The sequence below is a fragment of the Tupaia chinensis genome, unplaced genomic scaffold (assembly GCF_000334495.1).
Source record: "Tupaia chinensis unplaced genomic scaffold, TupChi_1.0 Scaffold000564_1, whole genome shotgun sequence".
Lineage (NCBI taxonomy): Eukaryota > Metazoa > Chordata > Mammalia > Scandentia > Tupaiidae > Tupaia > Tupaia belangeri.
The window spans coordinates 894,120-906,140 of record NW_006160077.1 but is presented as its reverse complement, the minus strand read 5'-3'; the positions used below and the strand labels follow the sequence as shown (position 1 = coordinate 906,140).

The following is a 12,021-nucleotide window of genomic DNA, read 5'->3' as shown; positions in this document are numbered from 1 at the left end:
TAAACTTAAATTGTGTTTTCTTCACAAACTTTCTGAAGCCCCTTCAGGCTTTATTTATTTATTTATTCCTGAAAACTCTCAGGGTCATCCTAGCCTCCCACTCTCAGGAAACAGTTCTCCAGGACACTGCTGTAGAAGAGGACAACCCAGCCAGGTGTTTTATAGGAAGCTCTGTAGGATGAGTGCACTTCTTGTTCCCCACGAATCAAGATACATAATGCCTGAAGCGGCTAAAAATATGCTTAAATTACTTTTCCTGTGAAGAATATAAGAATCTCCTAGATATCTTACAGGTAAAAGAATATCTATATTTCCTCAAACCTATAAACAAACCCGTTGGTGGAAGAACTAATCCTTCCTGCCTCAGGACAACTTACCTGGAAGAGATACTAAATATTAATTTCCACTCTCACTCCCTGTGGCTTCAGGAACCAGATAAAATTGGTTGTGTTATTCTCCAGGGCACCTCTAAATAACCAACTATAGCTAAATATTATTTTCTGATGTAATTCTAGTTTTATAGGCAACTTGAAGGAAAACAAGAGCAGCTTTAGAAATATTTTATATGAAAGTTAACATAAAAGTTTAAATGTATGTAGTAGATGGTAGCACATCCATAAAACATGATTATTTGCAAAACAATCGCACAAAGAAAGATTCCTGGTTGGAGTTTGATGACGAACCTGGGTACACCTAGCACAGGTGTGCTCATAACTTGGGGCTGGCTTAAAACTGACAAGGACAAGATTCTGTTAATGTGTTCACTCTCTTTCTGTCTAGTACATGGGAGAAACAAATGAAAAAATAAATTTAAGAAAAAGGTTAGGGCCAAGCGATTGTGTGGTGATTAAGGTGGCTGGATCCCACATGGCCAACTGAATGGTTTTAATCCAATGTGCTCATGACTTGGGGCTGGCTAAAAACTGACAAGGACAAGATTCTGTTAAGGGTGTTCACTCTCTTTCTGTCTAGTACATGGGAGAAACAAATGAAAAAATAAATTTAAGAAAAAGGTTAGGGCCAAGCAGTTGTGTGGTAATTAAGGTGGTTGGATCCCACATGGCCAACTGAATGGTTTCAATCCAAGATCCAATGGATTGAAAACATTCTGGGAGTATGTGGGTGCATGCCCAAAATTCATACAGGGAGGAGAAATGTAGGAGAAAGGATTGTGGCATGACCATCCCCAAGAGAAGTGCTTTCTCACTTTCTCTCTCTCTCTCACTCTCTCATTTTCTCTCTCTCCAGTGAGTGTGTGCAACCTCTGGTAAAAACAAAACAAACAAACAAAAACACAAATAAACAAACACCTTAAGTGTATTATTCTCTTTGTAATCCATGATCTTCCCTCTAGTCTCCGTTTTTAAATACATGAAGACAAACAATAGCAGAAGTTTTCATTTTTTTTCTCAATAATGATTTCTCAAATGTCTAACATGTCCCTGGTCTTTGTAAAGTTTGACTGTCTCCTTGTTACTTCAATCACATTAGAGAAGCAGGACAATATGACATTCAGGTCACTTAGCTATGAATTTATGCTCCTCTCAAGGATATTAGATGCAGAACATCTCTTCATATATATAGAAGGGAAAACTAAAAACATTTGGAATTTGTTTCTCCGTGTCCCCAGAAGAAACTACGCCCAGCTAGAACTTTCTATTAGGGTGTCTAATGCAATCATCAACATTCCAGATAGCATAACTTATAAATAAATACAACATGTACTCTTCACAGAATGATCGCTTCTTTGATTCTGATTGATATTATTTGTATCAAGTTGCCCAGATTCTACAGTCTTTTAAATTCCAAATTTAACATGAGATGCTCAATGGCCTTTTACATCACCATTAACATTTCTTTAGATCACATTTTTATTTCACACTTGTACTGATCAATAGCCTCTACTGGTCTTTATGCCTAAAATATTTTATTTTCTACATGCCTACCACACTATCTACTAAGAGAACTCTTTTTTTCTAGTTTTGCTATAGGGTGTGGGTGCTTGCCAGAGACAAAGAAAGAGAGAGGGAGAATGAGAAATTATCTCTCCCTGGGAGGATGGACAAAAATAATCCCTTCTCATTTATTCTCTTCTCAGGATCTTGGACACACATGAACATATGCCCTTTGTTATTTTTCAAGTCACTGGGTCCAGAACCCCACCTCTACATCCAGCCACATAGAATCCATGCCACCTGCTGGTCCTACAATAGTTCTTTGAAAAATAAATTAATTTACATTTATATGGTTGTTTAAATATATTTGAATATGTATATATATATACATATATATATATCACACTAGAGTTTTTAGCATAGCTGAGATATTAGAAGAAAAAATAGATCATGTAACATGTAATGTAAGTAATATATTACTTATTTCAAAAATAAATATATTAAATAAGTGTAAACTAAACTAAAATAAATAAGTGAAAGATATAATGTCCTAATATTTTCCTAGTTTGTAATGCTGAGTGACTCCATGTATCTTCAAATTCATTTTTTTTTTTCTGGAGAGAGATTTTTGGTATAGGGTGTGTGCACTCACTGGAGAGACAGAGAGACAGAAAGTAAGAAATCAACCCCCAGGAGGGATGGCCATGCCGCAATTCTTTCTCCTCCAGTCTTCTTTTGGGACTTTGGGCATGCATGCACACGCTCCTGGAGTGTTTTAAGCCCTCAGGTCCAGGACTCAAACTGCACTCAACTACATGGGAGTCCAGCGATGTAACCATTCTGCCCTCTGCTGGTCTCTCCAAATTTTTAAAAATGGCATTTAAAATTTCACTCTAGACATTCCTCTTCCCATTACATTCTCCATAAATATTACTATCAATATCTATTCATCAATCTATCTTGTTTTTTATATTTTCACATTCATGTAATTGTCATTGATTGTGTATCTTTAATTTATCCTTTACCTTACTCATAAATCAATAGTGTTGAGATGTGAAACTTTCCACACTTCTGTGAAATGATTTGATTCTTCCTTACTAAATTCTTTATTCTTTTTAAAGATTTTCATTATTTATACATTCAATCACTTATACATTTAGACTATAAAGAGATTTTACCCAACATGCTATGTGCCATACACCAGGTGAGTTGAGAATACTATACACATTATCAACAGACAACAAACAATATCTCTGTCCCACAAATGTCTTACTTCATATTTTCCCTAAATTTCCCTTCCTGCTACTCTTCCCCTCACCCACTATCCTTCTCCTTTGTCCCCAGTAACCATAACAATTTTCAAAGTTTTTATGTCTTCCAATATTTCAATATCTACCATAGAGTTCAGATAGTTGGAATATGTTAAGTGGAGACATTCAATGTCTCTGTTTCATAGTCTGACTTACTTCACTCAGCAATAAATCACCTACTTTCTGTCAAATGCCAGGATTCTGTTTTGTTTGTTTGTTTGTTTGTTTGTTTGTTTTAATGGCTAAATAGTATTCCATGAAGTATATGTGCCATACTTTTTCAATCCATTCATCTGTTTGTGGACATTTGAGTTGGTTCAATGTCTAGATTCTTTATTCTTTTGATAGTCACAATTTCTATGACTCATCTTTTACTTATTTGTCAAGCCATGATGGGAAGTAATTATTCATTTGCACATTTACGTGATTTTGTCTTCAGGTAGAATGTGGATTCTTGAATTAATAACCATCTTCTCTCTCAACTGTATATCTATCCCCCTTACAGAGTTCTTTTATTTTACATTTAATCACTACACATCTTTACTGCATACAATAATGTTTTTCAAAACAGCTATGCATGGTATATGAACCAAGTCAAAGATATTATCATGTACATCATTTTTACCAGAGAAAGACAATGAGAGGAAAAATGAGAAATCACTCCCTGGGGAGGATGGCCACATTGCAATCCCTTCTCTCCCACTCTCCACCTGGGATTTGGAGCACATAAGCACAAGTACCTGTGATTTTTAAGCCTCTTGTCCAGGACTCAGACAGCAGTTGGTTATGTGGGAATCCAGTGTATAGCCACGCTACCATCTGCTGGCTCATATAGCTTTCTATTCTCATGTCAACTAGATGTTTTATTTTTCTCCTGACCTCTCTTTTACCCCTCACTATCCACTTCCTCCTATACAGTCTCTGGTGTATACACTTGCCAGTTCTGTTATTATATCTTCCAATTTTTCAATTTCTGTCATAAGGTGAAGGCACTCTGTATATCCCGAGTAGAAACATGTATTGTCTGCCTTGCCTTACCTAGCATTAAGTCTTCTATATTTAAATGGAGATATTATTAAACGAAACACTTCACCTTATTTTGTTCATCTGAAATATTTGCTTTAACTCTGATATTCCTCTTGTTAATAGACAGAATGTGCCCCCCCCATAATGTACTATGAGTTAATTGCTACAGCCAGACCTGCATCACAAGTTATGTTGTATAATCTCCAAATTTGTCTTTGGTACTATACTGAACTTAGGCCTTTGGTATAAGGAATAAATAGTCATGAATTGAAAGTCTTAAGTGTGTTATGAAAATTAATCAAATCTATTCTATTATTGAGCTTATTTTTCAAAAATATTTTTTCTTACAGAATAATACTGTAGCAATCATTCTTTAATGATTTAATTAGCAAAGTTTAGGGTATTTCTTATGGGAATATTAAATGATAATGAATCTTATACTACTTGTATAGAAATAGACATGGAGAAAAAGGGTGCATAGTGAGAAATATCTTAGAGTTAGCATTTGAAAGACTCAGAAACAGTGTCCTCATTTATATTGCTAGTATTGTCATGACTATGCTGTTTGTGTCCCAGATTCAGTGGCTTAAAAATCATGCCAGAGACATGTACATGTATGCCTAAAATCCCAGGAGGATAATGGAGGAGAAGGGATTGCAAGGTGATCAAGCCCCTGGATGGTGATTTCTCACTTTAGGCGATCAAGCCCCTGGATGGTGATTTCTCACTTTCCCTCTCACTATCTCTGTCTCCTTGTCTCTCCAGCAAGCACATGCACCCTAAGACAAAAGCTTCAAGGAAAAAAAAAAAAAGATTCAGATCTGTATCCTAATGATTCAATCATTTATGCCCCTCTCTTAACCTCTTCCAAATTCTGAATCACCCTTTCCTTTCTGTAAGATCATCAAGGTCACCAATTGCTGAGAAAACTTACTGTCAGTGACTAAACTACCTTCTGTAACCTGCCCAGTAGACTTCAAATTCATTACTATGACTAAATGTAGCTAAGGAAAATATGTGGGGAAAGTCTGAGTTTTACCATATTATTTGATATTGTGGAACATCCTTTATCTAGCTACACATACAATTTAGAGTCCACATTAAAAAAAAAATGTTCTCAGTCCACCATAAGAGCTGAGATCTAGTGATTTCAGGGATAAGAGCAATGAAGATGTCCTACTGAGAAGTCACTCTGGGAAACAGAAAGGGCAGACTAAAAGAAGACTGAGTTTTCCATGAGAGTTGAGATCTAGTGAGTGATTTCAGGGATAAGAGCAATGAAGATGTTCTGCTGAGAGGTCACCCTGGTAGAGCCCTGTCTGTCCTTTTCTCCCAGACTCTCTCTGTCTCTTTCTGTCTCTCTGTCTTTGTATTTTCTTTTACTAATCTTTCTTTTTTAAAAAAAAAAAATAAGGTAAAGTTTTTTTCTTGGCTCTGAAATCCTCCTTTATCTAGCTAATAATCTCCTTCCCCTTCCCCTCCCATCCAGGCAAACAAAAAGGGCAAGCCAGAAGAAGATTGAGTCTGCCAAGAGAACTGAGATCTAGTGATTTAGTTTTCATTTTTTAAAAATGAACAAATAATTTATTTTGTTGTTTTTTTCCCCTTTTTTTCTTTCTCTCTTTCTCTGTTTTCTCATTCTTTTTCTTTTATCTCATTAATTAGTGGCTCAGTCTCCATGTCCTGAGTGTCTAGACAGGTCTAAGTGAAAAGTTACCAAAAACTGAATACTATTTGGGTTCTCATATTCTTCAACTCCCATTGAATCTGTGACACAAATGGAGAAAAATGCAATGCCAAAGAGTTTGCAGACCACATCTTTCCGTACACCATCGATTGCTCATATTGATCTCCTAGAAATTAGGAAGAAATGAATAACACATCATATGAAAAAATTACCATAGAGGCACAAGAAATATGTGAAAGTAAGAAAATACCTCTCCCTTAAGGGAAAAGAGTAACTCCTCTTCATCCACAAATAGTAGAACAGAACTCATGGAAATATCTGATAAAGAATTTAGAGTATTCATAGTGACAAGGCTAACAGAGATGGAGAGAGAAGAGACAATGAACACCAGAAGAAAAAAGCTGATGAGTTCTAGGAGATGAGGCAGTTCTTGCAAGAGCTGAAAGAGGAAATGCACATCATAAAAAAGAATCAAATGGGGACCAGCAGTTGTCATAATGGTTACGTTGCAGGACTCCCATGTAGTTTCCCAGACCAGGTGACTTAAACACACGCTGATCATGTGTGTGTACGTGCCCAAGATCCCGAGAGGAGAATGGAGGAGAAGAGATTGCGGTGTGGCCATCCCCCCCGGGGGTGATTTCTTGCTTTCTGTCTCTCTGTCACTCTCTGCCTTTCTGGTGAGCACAAGCGCCCTATACCAAATCTTCTTTAAAAAAATAAATAAATAAAATGGAGGTGACTTAAACACACGCTGATCATGTGTGTGTACGTGCCCAAGATCCCGAGAGGAGAATGGAGGAGAAGAGATTGCGGTGTGGCCATCCCCCCCGGGGGTGATTTCTTGCTTTCTGTCTCTCTGTCACTCTCTGCCTTTCTGGTGAGCACAAGCGCCCTATACCAAATCTTCTTTAAAAAAATAAATAAATAAAATGGAGCTGTTGGAAATGAAAGCTATAACAGGAAGTCAAAAATCTCCTTTGAAAGTATAAAAAACAGACTAGATCATACAGAAAATTGAATCTCAGATGTAGAAGAGAGAATCACTGGAATAGAAAAATCCACTACAACGACTGAGAAAATAGCCCCTCCAAAAATATACGAGAAATACTAGATATCATTAAAAGTCCAAACAGATGGATAACCGATATCCCAGAAGGTGAAGAGACAATGGATAACCAATATCCCAGAAGGTGAAGAGACTAATAAGTGCATTGACAATCTATTCCATGAAATCCTGGAAGAAAACTTCCCAAACCTAGAGAGGCATTCAAAGATCCAGATCCAAGAAATACAAAGTACCCCAAAGAGGATCAACCCAAAAAGATCTTCTCTGAGACACATTATAGTCAGAATGACCAAAACCACAAACAAAGACAAGATACTCAGACTGGCAAGAAAGAAATGTCACGTTACCTATAAAGGATAGCTTATCTAGCTAACTGCAGACTTCACATCAGAAACAATGCAAGCTAGGAAAGAATGTAAAGGATAGCTTATCTAGTTAACTGCAGACTTTACATCAGAAACAATGCAAGCTAGGAAAGAATGGGAAAATATATTCAAATTGTTGAATGAGAAACAATTTCAACCAAGAATACTATATCCAGCAAGATTATCCTTCATATGGCAAGAGAAGACAAGAACATTCTCAGATAAACAAAACCTGTTTTTTTGGTGAGTGCACACATCCTATAGCAAAAAAACTCTCAAAAAATGCATATATGCATTAATTTCTCTCCATCTCACTGTCTCTGCTGATGCATGTATGCTCTGGCAAATTAAAAAAAAAAAAAAAGATTGAACCACAGCAGAACATAAAGTACATTAGTTTAAACTGGTGAAATAGAATTTTATGACTTTTGACTAAAATATTACTAATCTTCAGTGTTAAGGAGTTTTTTGTCTCTGGAGTTGTAGACAAGTCCATGTACTACTAATTCAAACAGAATCCTAATATGTTTCTTGGTTTTAAGTATTTAGCTTAAAACCACCTTTTTAGAAATTAAAAAATGTATCAAAAATACCTATTTAGTGACTTTTTTTTAAATTTTGAGTTATGAAAGCTAAAACCACCTTTTTAGAAATTAAAAAATGTATCAAAAATACCTATTTAGTGACCACAGTAAGCTATATAGCCTCAGCTATGTGCTATTTTATAGTATATTCATTCTACCTACAGAATTTCATGCCTAAAGTCAACTTTGTTTACAGATAAGTATATATCAGTTGAAGTTCCTCTTAAAAGTATTTAATTAAGATATTTGGCGAATCAATCCAACAGGAGAAAGAAAAAAGGAATGGAAAGCAACTGCAGATACTAGAGACAGGGTGGGAGGAGGAGGGAAAATGCCAGAGGAAATACATTACTATGACTAAAAGAAGTTAAGGAGAATATGTGAGGAAAGTCTAAGTCTAACCCTATGATTTGATACTGTGGAACTTACTTTATCTAGATCCACATAAAGTTTATACGGTCCTGATAAAAACAAATATGTTTTCTAGGAACATGTTTTGGAACCCACCACTTTTCTGAGAGCTTCTTTCACATCCTTGTTCCTCAGACTATAGATCAGGGGGTTCAGCATGGGTATCACTACTGTGTAGAACACTGTAATCACTTTGTCAATATCCAGACTATTGTCTGAACTGGACTTGCAGTAAGTGGAAAGGATTGTTCCGTGGAAGACAATGATGGCCGTGAGGTGGGAAGTACAGGTGGAAAAAGCTCTGCGTCTTCCCTCAGCAGAGCGCATCCTTAAGATGGTGATGAGAATAAACAGATAGGACGTGAGGATGATAGTGATGGTGATGATCTCATTGACAGTGGCCACAATGAACAGCAGCAATTCATTTGTGGTGACGTCAGAGCAAGCAAGACTTAGGAGAGGGAGTAGATCACAGAAGAAGTGGTTAATCACATTTGACCTGTAGGATGGGATGTCAAGGGCTAAACATAAATGAATCAGAGAACAGACCGACCCACAGAGGTAGCAGCAAGATACGAGCTCCATACAGAGCTTCTGAGACATGGCTACCACGTAGAGCAGTGGGTTACAAATGGCCACGAAGCGGTCATAGGCCATCACGGCCAACAAGAAGACCTCAGTAATTATGTAAGCACAAAATAAATAGAACTGCACCATGCATCCCAGGAAGGAGATTGCTTTGTCCTTTGTTAAGATATTAGCCAGCATCTTTGGCACAATGACCGAGGAGTAGCAGAAATCCACAAAAGACAAATGGCTGAGGAAAAAGTACATGGGAGTGTGGAGTCGAGAGCTGACCTGAATCAGTGCAATCATGCCCAGATTGGCCAAAACTGTGACTGCATAGATGAGAAGAAACAGCAGGCAAAGGAAGACTCTCAATTCAGGGACATCTGATAATCCCAGGAGAATGAACTGTTTCACAGTGGTGCAGTTTTCCACGATCACTGCCATTCTAAGTCAGGTTAGGGAAAACAAATGATAAATTCTGTGCTTCTGCAAAGAGAACAAGAGAGAAAACAACAAGTTTATATTATTATATTTAATTGATCATATTAAAATTAGAAAACAACATCAAACTCAATGTAATTATGTGGGGTAAGGAAAGCACATTTGTCAAATTTTCTAAACATTACAGTATTGTCAAAATAATTCATAATGCTTAATATCTTAGTGGACGCCAGTGATGAAAATTAAAGTGTCAGCAATAACCAGAAATTATTTCAGCCATAAACTTCTGCAGTGTAATTCAGATTATTGATCATGTCAAGTAGTTTGCCATACTTTTACTAAGAGTGAATGATGTGCTTTGATATCACATCAAAATTAGCTGTGATTCCCTTTAATTTCTTTCTTTTTTTCTTTCTCTCTGTCTGGTGTACACACACAACTCCTGACATCAGAAAATAATGAAAACAAAATTTAAAAATTAATGACTGATTAAACTCATTACAATGGTGTTATGCAGGCCTAAGCCTACAATTTCTAAACAAGATGGAATTCTTAAGTGAATTTTCTGGCAAAACCCATTACGCAATATTTATACAACCTCACACTAACAATAATAGAAACTTAATGATACTTTTAATGAGAAATTTTATTCTCAGTTCAATAAAAAATATTTAATAATAGTTCAAAAATTGTGGAAAACTATGTTCAAAGACACACTCCATCATTGTGATATTAACAATAGAAAACCAAACTCAAAATTGCACGGAAAACAAAAATTGTAGGGATTGTTATACTATGTACATGATATTTAAAGTAGATGATTATCATGATATTTGAAATTGTTTTGAGAATGGTTAATTATTGAAAAGCAGAAACCATAACATAGTTTGCATGTGTATGTAGCTTTAAATGAAAACACACATTTGGAAGTGTGAATGTATGTAGATATATCATATGTTATCAGTTTGATCTTGCTACAATCCTGAAATATAAGTACTTTATTGATATTGAATATGAGGGCACTGAAAACTCTCCAACCTTTCTCAAAGGTAGATTATGAAAAGTTGTTAAGTGTTTTATTCTGTGTAAACTATCATCCAGTGCTTTCACTTAAGGAAGAACTGAGAAATTTTACTGTCTTATTTTCCGAGACTGCAGATGTGAATGTAATACTTTTTGTACACATGTCTAATGAAAACAGAATGAAGAGATTCTGGAATGAAATTTCGCATAGCCTACTATTTTGTCCATATGTTGAACTATTTTTTTTAATCCCAAAATTTTGGTATAGAAATCATGCTTGGGAACCAGCAGTTAGTGTAATGGCTATGTCGCTGGATTCCCACGTAGTCGACCGTGGTTCGCATCCCAGACCCAGTGACTTGAAACTCACACCCGGCGCGTGTGCATGCGTGCCCAAGATCCCGAGAGTAGAATGGAGGAGAAGGGATTGTGGCGTGACCATCCCCCCTGGGGGTGATTTCTCGCTTTCTGTCTCTATGTCTCTCTCTCTCTGTTTGGCGAGCGCATGAGCCCTATAGCAAAAACCTCTAAAAAAAAAAGGAAAAAAAAAAGAAAAGAAATCATGCTTTTCTCATTATCAGATCAAAAAGCAAAATGAAAATTAAAAAGGATGATATTTGTCTAGGTAACAGAAGAAAATCCTCTTTAATTTTTTTCTGCTAATGTTATATGCTAATAATGGGAAATGGGTCTATGATCATTTATCATTCAAAATAATTCATCTCCTTTCCTGAGCAGGAAATGTTTGCATGTTCCAACTCCACATGACCAGCTTCTAGGCAAATTAATTCAACTAACAGCTAGGATTGTTTACAAACCCCACATTTGTCCTAAAATATAGATTTCTTTAAGGAAAGCAGTGAGAAAAAAAGGCCAGAGGAATAGGGAGGGTGAGAGAGAATTTCTACCAATTTGATTATTCTTTTTTTCATACAAATCAATGCTTGTTATTGTACAATATATTAATCTAATGTCCAAGAAACCACCTCTCAAACTAATAAACAAAAACGTTTTTAAGAATTATTGCATAGCATAAGGTTTCTCATAAATATTTTCAGATTAGAAGAGAAATGAGCTAGATATATATTTACAATATTTATTTTGTTCAGAAAATATATTCAGTTACAGTTTTGAGTAAGCAGAATCTAATTTTAACCAACAAACCTGTGGTATAGACATTTGGTTCCTGGAACTGAGACAAAAGATGTGCAGAGTACCATAATTAGAGATTCATACTGTTATTTAAACTCCAGAGAAAAGGGTCCCTTATGTGAAATAATTAATCTCTATGGTGTAGCAAAATTTTTATAGATGAACTAAAATAGATGTGATGCAAGACTTGAAAATAAAGAACAATAGGGAATGTCATCAGGATATATATTTTTTTAATTTGCAATAGGGAATGTCATCAGGATATATATATTTTTTTAATTTGCACATTTACACTTCAGAAATAGATATAGAAAGGGCAAAAGAGAAAGCCCACTCCTGGGGAGGGATGGTCATGCCACAATCCTTTCCTCTCTTTCTACTATTGGAAATTTCGGCATATGCACACGTGCACCTGGAGTGCTTTTTAAGCCACCAGACTAGGACTTAATTGCAAAGTCAGATATGTAGAATCCATCTGTCTTAACTAT

At 36.0% G+C, this 12,021-nt stretch overlaps 1 protein-coding gene across 1 annotated transcript; it reads right to left on the bottom strand.

The window, feature by feature from the left end:
- Positions 1–8,419: 8,419 nt before the first annotated feature.
- On the bottom strand, positions 8,420–9,361 carry LOC102502869 (olfactory receptor 5L1). Its single transcript, XM_006157929.1, has one exon. The coding sequence runs from the start codon at positions 9,359–9,361 to the stop codon at positions 8,420–8,422; it is 942 nt and encodes a 313-aa protein (XP_006157991.1).
- Between the last annotated feature and the right edge of the window lie 2,660 nt (positions 9,362–12,021).

Excerpts from the sequence above, each read along its gene's own strand:
- LOC102502869 (XM_006157929.1), bottom strand. The coding sequence starts at position 9,361 with ATGGCAGTGATCGTGGAAAACTGCACCACTGTGAAACAGTTCATTCTC.